The sequence below is a fragment of the Camelus bactrianus genome, chromosome 2 (assembly GCF_048773025.1).
Source record: "Camelus bactrianus isolate YW-2024 breed Bactrian camel chromosome 2, ASM4877302v1, whole genome shotgun sequence".
Taxonomy (NCBI): Eukaryota; Metazoa; Chordata; class Mammalia; order Artiodactyla; family Camelidae; genus Camelus; species Camelus bactrianus.
The window spans coordinates 105,588,942-105,609,619 of NC_133540.1; the positions used below are offsets into that span (position 1 = coordinate 105,588,942).

At 39.1% G+C, this 20,678-nt stretch overlaps 1 protein-coding gene and 1 non-coding gene across 6 annotated transcripts in view; one reads left to right on the forward strand and one right to left on the reverse strand.

The window, feature by feature from the left end:
* The window catches only part of LOC105074927 (uncharacterized), a 292,437-nt gene extending 275,261 nt beyond the window's left edge, over window positions 1-17,176 (reverse strand). The window contains exons 1-2 of one of the 2 annotated variants that reach the window (XR_012501088.1): window positions 16,880-17,176; window positions 15,977-16,047 (exon numbers count right to left, since the gene is read on the reverse strand). This is a non-coding gene — a transcript (uncharacterized LOC105074927). The remainder of the gene's footprint in view (window positions 1-15,976; window positions 16,048-16,879) is intronic. The other variant, XR_006727465.2, reaches the window with a different exon arrangement.
* Window positions 17,177-17,561: 385 nt separating this feature from the next.
* The window catches only part of ATP8A1 (ATPase phospholipid transporting 8A1), a 214,507-nt gene continuing 211,390 nt past the window's right edge, over window positions 17,562-20,678 (forward strand). For 2 of the 4 annotated variants that reach the window (XM_074348531.1, XM_074348524.1), the window contains exon 1: window positions 17,562-17,831. In XM_074348531.1, coding sequence (XP_074204632.1) covers window positions 17,783-17,831 — 49 coding nt within the window. In that variant the 5' untranslated portion in view covers window positions 17,562-17,782. The remainder of the gene's footprint in view (window positions 17,832-20,678) is intronic. The other 2 variants (XM_074348539.1, XM_074348545.1) reach the window with 1 other exon arrangement.

The following is a 20,678-nucleotide window of genomic DNA, read 5'->3' on the forward strand; positions in this document are numbered from 1 at the left end:
GTAAAAGAACACACTGACAGCTTGAAGGGGCAACTGCCATTAATAAGATAATTTTAAAAATTGGTATTAAAAACAGTCAGGAGTAATATGGTATCCATAGCAGTTTGCAAAGTGTGACTGATGTCTGGACCAGCAGCAGCAAGACCACCCAGCAACTCAGGATGCTGGTTCTCAGCCTCCAAGGTGGAGACCAGCCATCTCACCAGTGTTTGAACAAGCCCTCCACGTGGTGCGAATGCACGCTCAAGTCCGAGAAACACAGGCGTGGGGACTAGAGCCCTAGCCACCAGGCAGGATGGTGAGGTGACCAAGAGCTCCAGCCCTGAGGTCACACAACCCTGAGGTCACACAGCCCTGAGCTGGCGTGTCAAACCGTCTGCTTCTAGCTGCGTGAAGTCCAGCAAGTACTTAGATCCTCTCAGCCTACTTGTAAGTAGGCCTGTCTTACAGGTTCACTGTAGGGATTACCAGCAACATTCATGAAGGCTTCTCCGTAAACAGTATCAATTACCATTACATCGCCATCATCTTCACAGCACTGTCTGAAGGTGTGACTGCACTATTTCTCTGTGTATAAAGGCACTGAGTACTCAATGTTCAACATTTTCTGTAAAATAAAACAAGGTGGGTCCCATTTTACAGCATGATTTGTACAGGAATGGTTGAATTAATAATAAAAATAAAAACAACTCTACTGTGACTCAACATATTGGCATGGTTCTAAGTGCTTTACATTTAATACTGCTTAATCCTTAATAAGATAGAAACTATTATGACCCCCACTTTATAGATGAGGAAACTGAGGCACGAGAGGTTAAGGACAGTGCCCAAAGTTACAAAGCTGGAAAGAGGTAGAGTCAACACTCAAGTACAAACCATCTGCCTCAGAGTCTGTGTGCTTAACCACTATGCTATACCACTTACCTAAGTTAAAAACAAATTTCCATGTTGAGGGCAGAATTTTCAGCTGCCTAGAAAAATACACTCATGTGAAATATCTCATTCTCCAAGGGATCAGAAAAATGAAACCTCCTATTCTCATTTCTGCTACCTGCTTTGTAAGCGTCTCTTCTGTGCATTAAATGTATCCAGCTGATTCCACAGACCAAGCTGGTAGCCTGAAAAGTAAGATGGTCATTCCCTCTAAAACGGTAGGAAGAAACAGAAGCAGGAAGAGCTAGTGAGAGATGCACACAGTGGGAAAATTCACTGCGTTCCCCAGCTTCTGATTTTCTCAGTACAAGGGCATTCCAGGATAACAGAACAAACCACTACCCTCCGGCAGCAACAGTAGCTCTGCTATGTCTGAGTCAGATGCTCAGACAGTTGAAGGTACTGAGAGGAAATAAGAGAAGAGAGCTCAAGGGAAACAGGCTGCACTGCTCTGAGTTGCTCTCTATATGCCTAAGCAAGCTGCCTGGCTGCCTATCTGTGGATGGGAGGAAGCAGGTTCCTTGACCTTGCTTGATAGATTTTACTGGGTATTTGTCAGGGCTTTTAAAACCTCTCAGTGTGCCAAACAAGAGAATTCAGACTCCAAAGCTACAACAAAGGGAGGCAGTCTTTTGGACAAAAAGCTGCAAGACAGATCAATTTTACCCTTAACTCATCCAATCTCTGGCTTTTGAATGCCTGCCAAATTCTTTAGACTTCTTCAAGGTGACCAATGCAAATAATTCACTCACTGTTTCAACATTCTCGATTGTCAGTTGTTCCAAGACATGCTGTGTTGTGATAAGAAAAAACAGAAACAAAACTCCCTATTTACTTCCCAATGCCAGAAAATCAGCTGCAGTGACATTGAGAGAATGTGAGATGAGCTTTTCGTCTTATTATTTAGGATGAAATAGGCATTGGACCAGGTTTTCTGCAGAGCAGAAATTTCAATAAATGTGCTACTGCTCCTGTTACCTCTCGCTGAAAGTGGCATCTCATGTCTCACACAGTCCCTGAACATCTTACTGAATGCATTATGGAAACAAACATCGAATACGGTTTACTCTGTAATTTGTCTACTGTCTAATCTACAAAGAAAAACTAGAAGCAACAAGATTTCTTACAGGTTGAGTAAAATGTTTCCTTTCACTGTGGCTGTTCAATTGTGCTAACATCAAGAGTGTTTCTATAATGAGAACATTTCCCCTAATTTTCCATTCAACTTATCTGCAAAGAATTGCTAAAAGTTAAAGAACTTTGAGCTTTTGCTAGATGTGTAATAATATTAAGAAATCAATATTAATTTTTAGGTGTGATAATAGTATTTTTTAGGTTTAGTGACTTTGACCTCATGTAGGAACTAAGCTTCACCCATAACAGAAAGGAAGGAGCATGTAGAGTCCCTGGAACGAATTGCCTCAACGTCTTTTGTAAGAAAGGCATTAGGTCAATTACTGAGCAGAAAAAGCTTTATTAAATGTCATCAATTTAAAAAGAAACATCCTCTTATTTTCCATTTTATATAATCCCTTTCAGTAAGCCGTGAGGCTCTTACCAAAGTACTTTTCATGTAGTTTTGACAGCTGTGTTCTGAGGATTGAAGAGATGGGGAGTAATGGGAACTGAGGGCTCTTCCCCCCACCCCTGAACACTGCTAAGGCCAGTGTGGACAGGCCTGAACCCGAGACATGTAAAGGGTAGGTACCAGCGGCAGAGCTGAGAATAGGCAAGTGGACAAGTAAGGAGCAGATCTGGAAAAAAAGAAAGAAGAAAAAGAAACAAAACTTCTTTTCCAAATATGCAGAGTGGAATTACACTGTATGACTTGTTAAAAATATAAATCTAGTCTCCCCACCACGTTTCTAAATACAAAAGGATAAACAGTAACCTTTCAGTGGAGCAAGCTGGCAGTCACCACCTTAACCAAGTGATGAAAATTAACATCAGTGGTAATGGGGTATCCACACCACATGCCTCCTGATAGGCTGCACTGAGAACACATCACATCTGCAGCATTCCTGCCAGAACCCCGAGGAGACATAAGACAAACCCATACTGAAGGATGCTCTACAAAACAACTGGCCTGTGCTCCTCGGAAATGTCAATGTCATGAAATGAAAGAAAGGCCAAATGACTGGTCCAGATTAAAGGAGACTAAAGGGACAGGAAAATTCAGTACAACTCATGATCTGTTACTGGGACAAATGACAAAATCTGAATCAGGTCTGTAGATTAGATACTAGCATCATTTTAATATTAAATTCCTGATTTTAATCATCACATTGTAATACGTAAAAGAATGTTCTTATTAAAAGAAAATACACACTGAAGTGCTTAGCAGTAAGGTGCATCATGTCAGCAAATTACTCTCAGACAGTTCAGAAAGAACAAGAGAGAAAGAGAAGGATAAAGCAAATACAGTAAAATGTATTTTTCTAACAACTTTCTGTAAATCTGAACTATGTCAAAATTCTTTTAATTTCTCACATAAAATATTAAGGTAAATATATTTCCATAAAGAAAGTTTAAAAAAAATAGCTTAATCCCTTCGCAGGGAGTCTGTTTGAGGCCACACTTGTTTCTAGACTTGTTTCCCTGTCCTGTTTTCCATTCTTCCTTTTTCCCCCAAATGCTTAGACCTTCAGTGCCAACTTCCATTTCTACTTAAGGAAACTCTCATTCTCTCAAGACCAGTGCAATACATTGGACTTAGTAACTTGTTTCCCAAAGACAGAGTAACTCAGTCCAGAATGAGATAGAGGGGAGGGTTGTAAATGGATGAATCGTGGTACTTCAGGGACGTGCCTTGTATGACATCCTCCCAGTGGTGCGAGGCAACAACATGCCTCCTCCTTCTTCCTGCTCAATCACAAAATAGCAACTATATCAAACTTGTGCACCTCCCTCTCTTTTTCTAACACACACACACACACACACACACCCAAAGAACACAGAGATATTTTCAGAGACAATACAGAATAGATTCATACTAGACAAGAGATAGTTCCCCAAGAATTGAATAATCTTTACACAGTCCCTCTTTCAGCAACGAGACAGCTCTTCCCCTTATTATTGTGCATTCCAACCACAGTTGACCCTTGAACAAGATGGCTTTGAACAGCAAGGGTCCACTTATGTGAAGAGTTTTTCAATTAATATATTGTAAAAAATTGGGGGAGATTTGGAATAATTTGAAAAAACTCACAATCACATGGCCTAGAAATATCAAAAAATTAGGAAAAATTTAGGTATGTCATGAATGCATAAAATATATATAAGTATACGTAGAACATACAAAATAGGTATCAATCAGTTGTTTACTTTATCAGTAAGGCTTCCGGTCAACAGGAGCCTATTAGTAAATAAGTTTAGGGGGAGTTAAAAGTTACACATGGATTTTCAATTGCACAGGAGGTGGGTGCTCCTAGCCCCCTCATTGCTTAATTTAACTACTCTCATATTCATCCTCCCATTTCCAAATCAAAGGAGGGGACAGTTGGTGAGTAAGACAAATCCATCTTTTCAAACAATAGAGATGTCTGTCTTTGCTTGCCAAATTCTAGCCACCAAAAGACCCGGGGATGCTCTGGAATTATAACTTTTCTATACCTTACTCTAGATAAACATTTTGGGTTGTGTGTTCTTCTAGGAGTCGGCAGGAGGACAGATCATCATCTATCCAGAAGAACTGCTGGGGAGTTGCGGGCGGAGGAGGGATAAAGAGTGAGGATTTGGAACGCTGGGCTCCACCTTGCCTCTGGAGTCTTTATTCAGTGTTTCCTTTTGTAAGAATTCATCACCAACCTTAGCATCCGCCCTCTGTGCTCCCTTCAGGACACCCCTCCATTTCTCCATTTGTTTCTATTCCAATTCTCCAACTTCATTCAGGGTCTCCCAACTGCAAGCTTAGACTTTAAAACTAAACAGAACCAATTAGGAAACCCCTTGGAAAATAAACAAAATCCAACCCAATGTCATCAAAAGAACTATACACGTTAATGCTAACAGATAGAAACAATATGAAAAGAATGTAAAGTAGAGTAACACAGTAATAGATTAGTTGATACTAATTCAATGGACCAAATGTGGACTTCTGTACATGGAGTAAAGTATTAGGCAATGGATGACTTGAATCTAGAGATGGCTTCCACTGACAAAGATGTAAGAAAACTTTCAAGGACAACTGTAGTTCTAGAGCTCAGAAGTCCTAGACAACATCTCTGGTTAATATTCAGCCTCAGCCAATTGCAAGTATAACCTCCAAAAGTGCTTGGGATGCTAAGCCTAAACCTGTTTGGATGACATAACTGTTTCTAAGAGAATTATTTGCTTTAAACCTGGAGAATTAAGTGTATCTATGATCAAGTAAATCAAACCTATAGCACTAATAGTTTTTAGTAAAGTTTAGAAATAATCAATGTATTTAAGAGAATTTCACCTATTACAAAGATATTTCATCCTTGTGATTCCAAATTAAGACTGGATACTTGATTTAATCAAAGATTTTATGTTGAAATCCAACAGTATACAAAAATTTTTAAAAGCCTAAGACATATTTTTATTAGCTAAATGTATCCTGTTACGGTTACTTAAGTACTTCAGGTGAGTAAAGGACTTAAAAAGAAAACAAAATGTATCAACCTCATAAGCATAGTTTACAATGTTTAAGGGAGTTTTAGTTTGTGAACAGAATCAAACATTAACACCTCCTTGAAAATAATTCTTAAAATTTGCTAGATTTTTAAGTAGAATAAAATTAAGTGGAATTTCAAAGCTTAAGAAAGAATTATGTTTTAACATATAAATTTAATACATTGAATATTAATTTTTAAAAATAAAATTGCTTTGGATAATCTTTTGGGGATCCAAAAGTCATCCTCAAGAACACAGAAAACTCTCATCACGAGACGGCCACGGTAGCTCCCTAACATGGTATGAGCCTCTTCCCTCACAGGGCAGTCTGTACAGAACCGGAAGACTGATGTTTCCATGATGCTGTTAAGTAATATTGCCCTTTCTTTAGAGGTTTAGAAATCTCTAATTCTTTGATTTTTCCCTTTTCTGATATAAAAAGAGAAAACACTTAAATAGAAGATCTTTCTATTCTATCATTTACTTTATTCATTGCTTTGTGAATCTTTCACCTGTTTTTTTATTTAAACTTAAAAAAAAACTGTTCACCTATTTCTCCTATCCCCTCACAACACTCCACCTCTTACAACCACCAGTCTGATCTCTGTATCTATGAACTTGTGTTTTTATTTTTTGTTTGTTTGTTTTTGGGTTCCGTATATGAGAGAGATCATATGATATTTGTCTTTCTCTGTCTGACCTATTTCATTTAGCATAATGCCCTGGAATTCCATTTGTGTTGTCACAAATGGCAAACTTTCATTCTTTTTATGGCTAAATAATATTCAATCATATATATATATGCAATTTCTTTATCCATTCATCCATTGATGGTCACTTAAGTTGTTTTCATATCTTAGCTATTGTTAACAATGATGCAATGAAAGTAGGGGTACATATAGCCCTTCAAATTAGTGTTTCTGTTTTCTTCAGATAAATACCAAGAAGTGGAATTGCTGGATTATATGGCAGTTCTATTTCTAATTTTTTGAGGAACTTGCATATTGTTTCCCACAGTGGTTGCACCAATTTGTGCTCTCACCAATGGTGTATGAGGGTTCCCCTTTCTCCATTTCCTTGCCAAACTTGTTATTTCTTGTCCTTTTTATAATAGCCATTTTAACAGCTGTGAGGTGATACCTCATTATGATTTTGACTTGCATTTCCCCGATGATTAATGATGTTGAGCGTTTTTTCATGCACCTGTTGTCTTTTTTGGGGGAAATGTCTATTCAGATCTTCTGTCCATTTTTTAACTGAGCTGTTTGTTTTCTTGCCATTGAGTTGTATGAGTTCTTTTTATATTTTGGATATTAGTCCCCTTATCAGATATATGATTTTTAGTTATTTTCTCCTACTCAATGGGCTGCCTTTTCATTTTGTTGATGGTCTCCTTTGTTGTGCAGAAACCTTTTGGTTTGACGTAGTCCCATTTGTTTATTTTTGCCTTCATTGCTTTTGCTTTTGGTGTCAGATTCAAAAAATCATCACCAAGACCTATGCCAAGGAGCTTACTGCCCGTGTTTCCTTCCACAAGTTTTATGGTTTCAGGTCTTACACTCAAGTCTTTAATTCATTTTGAGTTAATTTTTGTGCATGATTTAAGACAGTGATCCAGTTTCATTCTTTTGCAAGTAGCTGTCCAATTTTCCCAGCACTATTTATTGAAGAAATTGTCCTTTCGCCATTGTATATTCTTGGCTCTTTTGTCATAAATTAATTGACCACACATGTGTGGGTTTATTTCTGGGCTCTCTATTCTGTTCCATTGATCTATGTGTCTGTTTTCATGCCAATATCATACTGTTTTAATTACTACAGTTTAGTTTGAAACCAAGAAATGTGATTTCCAGCTTTGCTCTTCTTTCTCAAGCTTGCTTTGGCTATTTGGGGTCTTTAGTGGTTCCACACAAATGCCAGGATTGTTGTTCTATTTCTGTGAAAAATACTACCAGAATTTTGATAGAGATTACATTGAATCTGTATTTTGCTTTGGGTAGTATGAACAATTTAACAATATTAAGTCTCCCATTCATGAGCACAGAATGTCTTTTCATTTATTTATGTTCTTCCTCAATGTCTTTCATTAATGTCTTGTAGTTTTCAATATACAGGTCTTTCACTTGCCTGGTGAAAATTTATTCCTAGGTATTTTATTCTTTTTGATGCAATTATAACTGGGACTGTTTTTTAAAAATTCTCTTTCTGATAGACTGTTACTAGTGTGAAGAAATGCAACTGATTTTTGTGTATTTATTTTGTATCCTGCAACTTCATTGAATTTATTCACTAGTTCTAACATTTTTTGATGAAGTCTTCAGGGTTTTCTATCTATAATATCATGTCATCTGCAAATGTTGACAATTTTACCTCTTCCTTTCCAATTTGAATGCCTTTTCTTTCTTGTTCTTGCCTAATTGTTCTGGCTAAGACTTCCAACACTATCTTGAATAAAAGTGGTGAGAGTAGACAGCCTTGTCTTGCTCCAGATCCTCAAGGGAAAGCTTTCAGCTTGTCACTGTTGAGTATGCTGCTAGCTGTGGGACTGTCATATATACTCTTTATTATATTGAAGTATGTTCCCTTTATACCCAGTTTGTTGAAAGTTTTCATCATAAAATGGATGTTAAATTTTGTCAAATGCTTTTTCTGCATCTTTTGAGAACATATAATTTTTATCCTTCATTTTGTTAACATGGTGTGTCACACCAGCTGATTTGCAGATGTTGAACCATTTTACATCTGTGAAATAAATCCCATTTGATCATGTTGTACAGTCCTTTTGATGTATTGCTAAATTCAGTGTGCTAAGACTTTGCTGAGGATTTTTGCATCTAAGTTCATCAGAGATATTGGCTATTATTTTCTTTTTTTGTGGCTTCCTTGTCCGGTTTTTGGTATCAGGGTAAATTTGGCCTCCTAAAATGTGTGTGGAAGAGTTCCCCCTCTTCTATCTTTTGGAAGAGTTTTAGAATAATTAGTATCAGTTCTTACTTGGATGTTTGATAGACTTCACCAGTGAAGCAGTTTGGCCCTGGAATTTTATTTGTTGGGAGGTTTTTGATTACTGATTTAATCTCCTTGCTAGTAATCACTCTGTTCAGATTTTCTATTTCTTCATGATTCAGTCTCAGGAAATTGTACGTTTCTAGGAATTTATCCATTTCTTCCCAGTTGTTCAATTTGCTGGTGTATATTGTTTAAATTTTATTTGCTTTGAAACAGGAAGTCACCTTAATTAAGTTATTAATTTATCAACTTTTATCTCTATTTTCTACTGTACTCTATTCAATATTATATTCAATTAGCATTTAATAAATTCTTTGCTAACCCCCAGCAATTTGAAACCTATTTCATCAAGCCTGTTTCTAAAATAAGGCAAATTCTTTTTCTTATAAATATTTAAAAACACAATTTGAACAGAATGTAGTTTCATGATTATGTCCATGAAGAACTCCAGGATTTTAATACTGCAACCTGGAGAATGATTTCTGATATTTATGGGAAAGCCAGAGAATGCTGGCTGCCTACCCTCAAATGCATTCTTTCCTTCCTCATTGGCATCAGACTCTCAAATTTTCTCTAGATTCCTTACCAGTTGAACAAAATAACTAAATTTACCAGCTTCCCTTTCAGCTAGGTATGGCCATGTGACTAAGTTCTAGCCAATAAGGTATAAGCATAACTTTTATGGAGACTTCAGCATAAAGAGCTCTGTCTCAGCATGGTGGGGTCTCTTTATCCTTAGTCCCTTTCCCATCTCCCAGTGTGGATGTTATGGCTGGCACACCAGAAGCCAGCTAGGACCATGAGGTGACCTTGAAGACGGAAGCCATATGTCAGCACAGCAGAGCCGAAAGGGAAGACCCTAGATCCTTGATGCCAGTATGGAGCCCATCTTCAGACTTCTTTTATATGACAGAGAATAAACTTTCACTTTGCATGAGTCACTGTTATTTGGGGTTTTCTATTATATGCAGTCAAACTTTATTCTAAAGGACATAAGTACACATACTTGTTTTAAGATTTTAATAAATATTACTAATGAGCATTCTTGCCACAAGTCTCTTGAAACCAATAAATAGAATCCTGCATTAAAATTACATATTCAACATCCCTGCTATTTGTCGTACGAATGATAGATTAAGTATACATATGTTATTTGACTATACAAAGAAAGGCAATATTGAGGAAAATGCTTCTAATAACTAAAATCATCTAGTTTTATGTCACTCAGAGTAGAAAAACATCTTGGGTGCACTAAACAATAATAGCTAAAATTTGTACAGTACATCATAATAAATTATGTTATGTTCTTCTCACAACATTCTGATAGTGTACATAGTATAATTATTCTCCATTTTACAGATAAGAAGATTGAGGCACAGAGAAGTCAGGTGACTTGGCCAAAGTTGTACCAGTGGGTAAGTGGTAGAACTTGTATATTAATCCGTTTGCCTGCATGTTAACTGGGTTTTTTAATGATATTCTCAAGATCCAATCACTACAATAATCAGAACTGAGATGCAAATTGAGTCTTCTGATTCATTTTTTTCGTTATATTAGGATTGACACCAATGAGCTTTTTACGTTAATCATAACTTCTTTTTTCAGACTACTAAAAGCTATAGTAGCATTAAACGATAGGTAAAGCACTTCCACTAATTGAGTTGTGCTCAAATATAACACACACTTAGGACTCTCAAAGAAAGTAACAGAGGTAACCTCCCCTCCTTGAATGTCAGAATTTCTGGTTCAATAAGAAATCAACCCAACATCTAAAAAGATCAAACACAGCTGTATCCATAGCTATACTTATATCTGTAACTACATAGAAAAGATTATATTTTTAGATAAACAGACTATTGTCCTTTACTCATAGCACCCTAAGTATTACTAAAATGCCTCATATTATATTCAAGCTTGAGTTTTTAAAACATCGTTTCCTCTGTTAATTGAGCAGATCTTTGTCATCTTCAGCCTGACCTCTTTACTTCTAATCCTTGCTCCGTATTCTATTACCAACACAAAAAACCTTATTAAAACACAGTTTTATCCTGTGTCCTAGAGCCACAACTGTAACTCCCTTTCACCTTGTGCATTCATTCCATCACCTTTGCAATCTGCATGGTCCTCCATAATTTGGTTCCCATGTACTTACTCAAGTTTATTTCCCAGTATTTCCCAACCTATAGGTCTCCTTTTTCCTCCTGCACTGTCATTTTAGATCAAAAGTAAGTCAGGAGACGCCAACAGGGGCTAGATGCAGGCATGGAACTGAATTAAGGGGCACTGGAAACTTTGAGGCGCTATGCAGACAACAGATTACAGCTGTTTCAGTTAGAGGGGATATGGCTGCTGGAAGCCAGGGAAGCAAGCTGGAGTCAGAACAGCCTGGATTCAGGAACAGGAGGAAAGAGGTTCCAACTTAACAGGCAAAGATCATTTTTAAGAGTTCAGATCGAATGAAAAACAGACAACAGAACACAGGCAGGGCAGAGGAGCTGACATGTCAGGCTGGAATAGGCAAGCAGATCTATTCAAAAGGTCAAGCCTCTGCTCTCATACTTGGCACTAGCTCACTTTACTCTTAGCCTCCAATACGTCCACTTCTACAAGTCTTCAATCTATAGTTGGTTCACCTTATTTACAGCTTTTCTTTATAGTGTTTTTCCCCCTGGCCTCTTTCTTTGGGGTGAATACTAAAATGTAGTCTTGGGTTAAGTATTGACTCTCTTTCTCCATTTGGTAGATTTCCTCAGAGTTCAAAGAGATAAATGATTCCTCTTTCTGGCAGATGTTGTTTCTGAGATTTTGGGGGGGGGGTCAGAGGGGAAAAAAACAACAACATTGTGATTTTCCAGTAAATCTGCTAAACGCTGCAGTGAATTATGAACCTAAGAAGAGAATATATCACCCAAGAGGGCCAAGTACAATTGGCAAATATTTCATATTTGAAAGCCATGGCTTTTTTCAATTAATCAGGACACCATCTTGTTTAAGCCTGGCGTTCTTTCCAAATTAAGAGTCATGGAATTACAAAATTGTATTTGATAACCACATTTATTTATCTCATTTGCTGCTATACTCAATTTTTGATAAAAATTCCTCTTTCTGTACTTTTACCTCATTATTATCACCTCTCCTCCCTTGAAATAACACCTCATACGACACAGCAAAAAAGAAAAAAAAAAAAGCAAGATTTTTCTCAGGAGGTTTTTTTTTTCATTTCTAATATTGGCTTTCTGGTTAACAACAAAGAAATAAATTATAAATAATTTCCAGTCTTCACTGGCAATTCTTTCCATATAAGAAATATGGACACCGTTTTCAAGATAAAAGCTGTAACATCCAATAGAAACAAATTGTTACTGTGCATTTTCAGATATATTACAAAAGTACATATAAATATTTCTGAAGCATTCCAGATACATGTATGAAAGCCCAGAAATATTTTGAGGTACAATCAATACATACAGGTGTGGACTACCTTTCCATTAGAGTGTGATATGCACTTGTGATTTTATATTTATTTACTTACATAACTATTTGATGAGTGTCATAATTTTTTATGGGTCAGAATCTATTGGTTTAGCTGACCATTCAATCTCAGATACCCAGCACAGTCTCTAGAATACGGTGGGCACTCAATAAATTGCACTGAATGTATGAAGAAGAAGTATCTCAAGTTGTACAGAACCATACCAAGGGGCAAGATGAACTTCTGGAAAAGATGGATATGTTTATTATTTTGAATGTAATGATGGCTTTGTAGGCATATATACATATATATACACCAAACTTGTCAAATTCTATAGTTTAAACATGTTAAGTTTATTGTTTGTCAATTATATCTCAATAAAGCTGCTTTTTAAAATGCCAAAATTAATGAAAATGTTACACTAAATATATTATCCATTAATTTTCACTTCCTGGCTCTGGTAGGAAGGAAATTTTAAAGTAAAAATCATGCCATTTAATCAGTCTCTTATCAATCTGAAATAATAAGTTTGAAGTCAAATCTTAACACTAGGACTGTTTTGCCTTGAATGCTCATTTACTTTTTGAGTAAAAATTTCAGTAAATGTTTTTCCTAAAAAATTGTGTGTGAATTGAACACTATTTTAAATGTACTGGAGGATATTTTTAAATGTTTTCTATTAAGAATTTTTTTATATAATAAAAAATTCACACTTTAAACCTTGTTTCATTTAAACAGGAACAAAGTATTTTCAATTACAGTGAAGAAAAAAACCATTGTACTTTTTTTGTTGGAAAATCCCAGGACATGAAGAAGATAACAACGTTTAAAGACATTATAACTCAGAATTAAAAACCTTGCTAAGGTGTTTGAAAAGGGAATGATAATAGAGTCATAAGAAATGAATTACAGACATGAGAGGAAAGTATTGATTTTATCATTATGAGTAAGAATAAGTGACTGGATTACTCAGTGACAATGAATTTAGAGCTTTTGGTTGAAGTCAGTTTGTTTTTAAAGTTTGATCACTTGATTTTAATAAAAGCGAATATGGTACTCAGAAGATTTTTCTGATATCAATTAATTCATAGCAAATATGTTCTAAATTATTTCATGACAAAGTAATATTGTATTTATGCTTAGGAAGGGTATAACTTATTATCTATCCCAATAAAATGCTACCTATTCTTTGACTTATTTCCAGTCTCCAATCTTAGGGAACCAGATCATTCACAGTACACACATTTTTTCAGTTCATTCATTCATTCAACAAATATTTATTGATCCTGTGCTATGTGACAGACACTGTTCTTAAAGTCAGATAAACTGCAATAAGTAAGACAAATACAGCAAGACCTATTTATCATGAACAGGTAAACAAACAGGAAAACTTCAGAGATAAATGCTATGAGGAAAAGAGAATAAGGGAACGTGGTGGTGGCTGGCACTAGGGGGAGTGGGGCAATATTAGCCAGGCTGGGCTGAAACAATGGGAGGCCATGGACCAAACAGGGGGCAGAAGGAGAGGAGTCTGAGAAGCAGGCAAGGAAGGATCAGAAAGGGTTTGGGTTTCACTCCAAGTGCTATGGGAAGCCACTGAAGTCTTAGGAAATGGTATAAACTCATTTGTGTCTTAAAATAATTAAAATAAAAATCACTTGTGCTTTAAAATAATAATAGACATTAACTCATTTGGTTTTTAAAATAATAATAAAACTCATTGGTGTTCTAAAATAATAATCATAATAATAACAATGAATGGGTGACAAAAGTAAAAGCAGGGAGGTCAGTTAGGAGTCCATTTCAGGTGAATGCTGACGGTGGCCTGTACAAGGTGGTAGAGGGAGAGGTGAAACGTGAATAGAATTAAGTGTGCATGTTTTTAAACTGAGCCTAAAGAACTTGCTCATGCATTGGAAGGGTGTGGGCGGTGACAGCAAAAGAAAATCAGGATGCGAAGACTTGGGGAAAATGCCTTACAAGTCCAGTAACATAATAATCTCTTAACCATACACCATCCATTGAATCAACGTAACACAAACTATGCACCAAAGGCAATAAGCACCTTCTCTTAAAACAACCAGGTAGTTTTGCAAATTGATAGAATTTTATGTTATATCTAAACCTCAGTTTTAAACTAAAAGATGTAATTATCAAAGTTTAAGATTGTTTTACTCAATTATTTTGTGTTTCTGCAAAAGAATTTAGAGTACAGTAGCCAGTGTTGTCCAGCACCTGTGTTCCATGGCAGCACAGTTCTCAACTTCGCAATCTTCAGTTGCAATCAGAAGCAGGATCCCCAGGAACCCCTTCAACTACCTTCAGGCCGTAAGTTCCCAAAGCACTTCTAAGTGTATTATAAATTAGAAAAGTAGTCAGCATGCCTCTCTCACCTAGTTAACTATGAGTTCCTCCTAAGGAGGACCAATTCTTAATTCTTGGTGTCCCCAACAACAACAAACTCAGGCAACACCAGGTACTTAGTAAGTGAAAACCCATCAAGATAGGAATATGCTCTGACATCTCTTTTAGACTTTCTGGACTTGATCATTTTTGTGGCTCACATCTCTGGAGACAATTTTTTAAGCAGCTTTATTAAAGTATAATTCACAAACCATACAATTCACCTGTTTAAAGTGTACAGATTCCCAATGAGTTCCCTGCACACAACAAATTAGTCTCTTTTGTTTCCCCCAAACATAGAGGCTCTTCTGTCATCTCATTTACCTTAATCATTCATTAGAAAATCATTATTGAGTACTTACTATATACCAAGCATTCCTACCTGGAATGATGTCTCCTTTTCATTGCTACAGACTTAACCCCTACTTCAAAACCTAGCTCAACTAGGTTGATCACCCAAGCTCTTGGAATCTCCCCCTCCCTTAATGTTTGTGGTCGTTGCTCTTTGTCTTTTTGGCATTATGTGTCAGTCATCTTGTTACACTGCTGGTTACTTTCACAAATGCATTAAGTATCTCTGTAACCTAGCACCCTGGCTCACACCTCACATGTTATGCATTCATGGATACTTTGTGGAGGATGATAAAATCTGGTCCTTTGAAAAGCTGTCCCTCAATAACCCTCGCTTTCTAAGTCCATCAGGAGTGTAGTCACAGGACCTGAAAGTTTTTAAGCAATCTTGCTGACATCTGAATTGTATTACAGATTCTGTGACAAGGTCATGTTGCTGGAACCAAGAGTTCCTTGCCAGGGGCTGGCACACTGTGCCTCTCACAACAATGGAAGACGAGGAGATCTGAGAGGACTTTGAAATCAAGTCCATGCAGATTAGTACAATACTCTCAACTTCAACCAGGGTTCTGAGCCAATAAAAACATACGTGATTTCCAGCAATCAGGAAATGAATGGTTTTTCAGAAATGAGTTAGGCAGGATACTCTTGCCATTGTGGATAAAGCAATTAACACAACTTGGGAAAGGGCACACTACATCATGCAATGTTCTCTGTGTCCGAGACTGTTGCCATTTCTTGTATGAGTATGTTGTCAATTTTGCTGATGGGTTGTTAATGGGATACACACACACACAGAGACATATTAAATAGATTGTTCTTGGGTGTGAGTGGGGAGTGGGTAATAGCTCAGTGGTAGAGCACATGCTTAGCATGCACGAGGTCCTGGGTTCAATCCCCAGTATCGGTATTATCTCTGGAACTCCATTCAGTTAATTATTATTTGCAAATAAGCAGAATTGAACTTCATTGGAGGGCCCATAGGAATTACAAAGGTGATTGCCATAAATGAAATATTCATGCTGCTGCGCACTGACTTTGAAAAAAAACTGGTTCTGGCTTTATACACAATTATGCCTAAATTGTTAACAGTAAAAGAACTGCATTTTCTATGGTTTCTGTTCACTAAATTTTAAAGCTGATTTTTTTTTTTAATTTCCTTGTGGCACTTACCCTTTTAATTTTTTTCAGACACATGTTCATCGAGCCAGAGGGAGTCTGTTTTGTACAAGGAGATCCTGGACCTGGAAGGAATAAAAAGTGCCAGTGATGACTGTCCTAAAAAGGCTGTGTGTTCATTTCCTACTTTTAGAAGACCGTACTTATAAATCAAGACCATCACTGAAACAAACACATTTATCTGAGACCTGCTCTATCCTGCAATGTTTCATGAACACTGGAAATACATTTTCTTTGTTCTAACCCCAGCCTCTGAATCAGAGCCAAGTAGAGGGGGTTCTTCATAAATATGCATCGACTGCCTGACTCAGTATTAATGTAGGGCAGGGTGCTGATTAGCAAATGCTACCTGCAGGAGGCAGAGGAAATACCACAAATAGAGATAAGATGCTATTAGCAGGCTTTATTTTATTTTTACTTGAGGCTTGGGAATAATCACTTCACTCTCTGTTCAAGCCTCTCCAGATCTCTCCCCTAAGAACCTGAAAGCTGTTTACATAAAAGGCCTCCATGTAAGGCTCTTCCATCTAGTACTGGAGGAAGAGCATAAGATAAGGGAAGAAGCAAATTGCTTCTAATTTAATTTATTCCTTTCTTGCCATCTGAGCCACCCATCAGAAAATACATGAAAACTTACATAACTTAAAGATGAAATACGCGATAAATAAAAAACACGGAACTTGCTTTGATAACTTGTTAGCATAGATCTCTGTATACAAAATAAAAGGCAACAAGGTTGTGATTATCTCTAGGATGTGAAGCAAAGGAAAATTTACTGTACTTATGGATTTTACACTAGGATTCCTCTCCCTTTCTCAGGTAAAACTACTGCCCCCAACTTCCTGCAGGTTTGACTAAAACCTAAAACCCAAAACAACAAAGTCCTTTTTGAAGCACCTGACCCAACAGTTGATTTTATTTCAAGTCCACAGCTTGGGCAGGCTGCACAGCACGCACGGGCGGGAGGCGCCGGCCCTGACGCACGCGAGCACCGCGGGCAGGAGGAGCCCGGGCGCCTGGGGAGCCCCGACCTCAGAGCCTGTTGCTCGTGGGCCACGCGAGGAAGCAAGTGTGGCTCAGGCCCCGAGGGCTGCCAGGGGCGAACACGCGGTCCCCTGTCCTTGCTCAAGCAAGGCCTTAAACCTCCTCACCCCAAGCCCTTTGGCCTCTCCCGCCCACTCAGACCCAACCCCACTTTTCCGACCACGGGCGACTCCATTGTTATTAAAACCAGAGGGTGGCGGGAGGGGATGTCCGAGGACGCAGGAGCTAGAACACCCCTTCCTCTCCGGCTAAGAGGGGAGAATCGCAAAGGTGTTGACGAAGGACAGGTCGAGCCGAAGCCGCTGGGCGGAGCCCAGAGGCCGGTAGCTGATCTCCCCCCCACCGCCGCAGGGGTGGTACGGTCCTTAGCGGGGCGGGGCGGGGCGGGGCGGGGCGGGGCGGGGCGGGGCGGAGGGGGGCTCTCCCAGGTATCTCCCCGCCCCTCTCCCGCCTTCCCGGCCGCGCTTCCGCGGGAGCGAGTGAGCGCGCGCTCCGACGACCCCTCCCCCGGCGCCGGCGTCCGTGCTCCGCCCCTCCCCGGGCCGCCCCCTCCGCGTCTGCAGGCTGAGCTCGCCCAGTTCTGCGGTCGCCGCCACCTTCGCTGCCTCTTCCTTCTCCTGCCGGTGCGGTAGGGCCGCGCCGGCAGCGGCGCAGCTCTAGGCGGACGGCTGGGCCCGCGCGGCTGCTGAGCGCTCGGCGCGGCGCCGTGACAGGTGCAGAGTCTGGTCGGAAGACCCACCTGCGGCGGCTGCCAGGATGCCCACCATGCGGAGGACCGTGTCGGAGATCCGCTCCCGCGCGGAGGGTGAGTGGCCGCCGCAGCACGGGGCTGGGTGGGGAGCGCGCGCGGGGACGGCTTGGAGCCAGCCTGGGGTCTGGCGGTGTGTGTTTGTGTGTGTGTCGGGGAAGAGATCCCCCGTCCCACCTCTCCCCCAAGAAAGTCTAGCTGTCGCGACTGATCCCTAGTGAAACCTTCTCCCAGCGCCGCTTTCGGTGCCCTGGCAGACCCCTTCCCAGCTGCAGAGCTCCGGAATTGGTGTCCTCGGCGGGATCCCCAAGGCTCGCTTTACACTGCAGCGTGACTCTTCGGTCTGTCACCGAGCGCTCTCGCCCTGCCCACCTCCCTCCCCACTAGCGCACGAACCTCCCTGTCTCCACTCTGCCTCTTCATTCTAGGGAGCACATCCCCAACCCGCCGCCCACCCTAGTGCAGCCCCCACAGCATGGCTCCCTGAGAAGCGGATTTGCTCTTCCCAGGCTGCAGGATTCTTTGATCCACAGCCCCTCGCCCCTCCTAGCTAGAGGAGCCGTCGCTGGGGTTGGTCGCTCGGCGTGTGCTGTGCGTTAGTCTCTGCAGTTCTGCCTCCTGCAGCCGAGTCTCACCCAGCTGCCGTCTCAAGTGTCAGAGGTTTTGTTTTTCGTTTTTCCCTTCGCCTGATACCTGCGCTTTGGCCAGGTGAGCTGACTTTTTAGCAAGGTGGAAGCTGTTTTCTTTGCTCCACCGGGGACCAGCTGTTGAATGGCTACACTTGTCAGCAATGAGCAACAGATGCCCGAGGGTAAAGGGAAGTAAGCTTTTGGAGGGTCCAGATGTTCCTCATCCTCTCCGAGGAGCCCTCGGCATCCTGCACAGCATGTGACAGTCACCTGGTAAATATTTTTTTCATTTTGCTCACGACAAAGCCAAGATTATACATATCTCGAGTTTTGTTTTGTTTTCTCTCCCATAAACCCATGCTTGAATCCTGCAAAGGGTGGCGTAACGTATTTTATGAACTAATCTGTCTTGCCATCATCACTGATGTCCATCCTTCACCCCTACACACCTCCCCAACTTCACCCTTTAATATTTGACAAGTGTCAAAGTGGTTTTAGAAAAAATAATAATAAATGGAAGTTAGAAGAATCGAATTGCAGGGGTTCGAGGCAGACCATGTTATTATTTTCCTTCCTCAGAGTCCCCATGTTAAAAAGGGAGTTCTAGGCTCTAACAGCTATGATTTTCTGATTATGGCACTTAGGAAATACTCAATAACTGTTGTGGGGAAAAGGCCACAACGAGTCAAAACTAACCTGTGTCCTACTTAGGAATTTAGTATGTACTTACTGTTATCTGTAATATAATGAAAAAATACACAGGGCATTACTGTTTGGGATGCACATTTGAATAAATGATACTGTTATTTTAAAACGTACACAGTAAAAATGTATTCTTTTTTATGCTTCTGAAATGAATGAATTTTCTTTTTTCTTATTTTTTCTTCCAGTTTTATTGAAATATAATTGACATACAACATTGTGTAAGTTTAAGGTGTACAGCATGATAATTTGACTTATATATATCATGAAATGATTACCATATTAAATTTAGTGAACATCCATCAACTCATATAGATACAAAATTAAAGATATAGAAAAAATTTTTTTCTTGAGATTTGCTCTCAACAAATTTCATGTATAACATACAACTTTTGTATATAAACATAATTATATGTATCGTGTTATACATTACGTCCCTAGTACTTATTTATCTTATAACTGGAACTTTTTGCCTTTTGACTCCCTTCATTCAGTTTCCCCTCCCCTTACACTCCACCTGTGGTAACCACAAACCTGATCTTTTTCTATGAGTTTGTTTGTTTGTTTTTGAAGTATAATTGACCTACAACACTGTTAGTTCCAGTTACACAACATAGCAATTCAGTATTTCAATACATTGCAAAATGATCACCATGTCTAGTTATCATCTTTCACCATACAAAGGTCTTACATAATTATTGACTATATTCCCCACACTGTACGTTTCATACCTGTGACTCATATATTTTGAAACTGGAGGTTTGTACCTCTTAATCTTCCTCACCTATTCCTTGCATCCCCTCACCCCTATCCCCACTGGCAACCACTATCTGTTCTCTGTATTTATGTCTGTTTCTCTTTTGTTATGTTTGTTCATTACTTTTGTTTTTTAGATTCCACGTATAAGTGAAATCATTCAGTATTTGTCTTTCTCTAACTTATTTCACTTAGCATAATACCCTCTAGGTCCATCCATGTTGTCACAAATGGCAAGATTTCATTCCTTTTTTGGTTGAGTAATATTCCATTTTACGCACACATGCACACACATGCATCTTTATTTATTCATCTCTTGATGGGCACTTAGGTTGTTTCCATATCTGGGTTATTATAAATGATGCTGCAGTGAAAATAGTGATACATGTATCTTTTCTAATTCGTGTTTTTGTTTTCTTTGGATAAATATGCAGAAAGAAATTGTTGGATCATATGGTAGTTCTATTTTTAATTTTTTGAGGAACCTCCATGCTGTTTTCCATAGTGGCTGCACCAATTTACACTTCCACCAACAATGCACAAGGGTTCCCCTTTCTCCACGTCCTTGCCAACACTTGTTATTTGTTGTCTTTTTGATAATAGTGAATGAATTTCCTTAATCATCATTTGAATGAGCCATATAAGTAATGAACATATAGTGGTAATAGTTGGGATTGTTCTGTCCAATGATAGCAGTTGGTTTCTGTATTGTGGGAAATGGGAAAAGAGACAGGAACAAAAAGCAATGTAAAACCTGTGCCATTTGAGAGGGTTTTGTTAAGTGTTGAGAGGCTACAGTATTGTTTTTTTTTTTTTT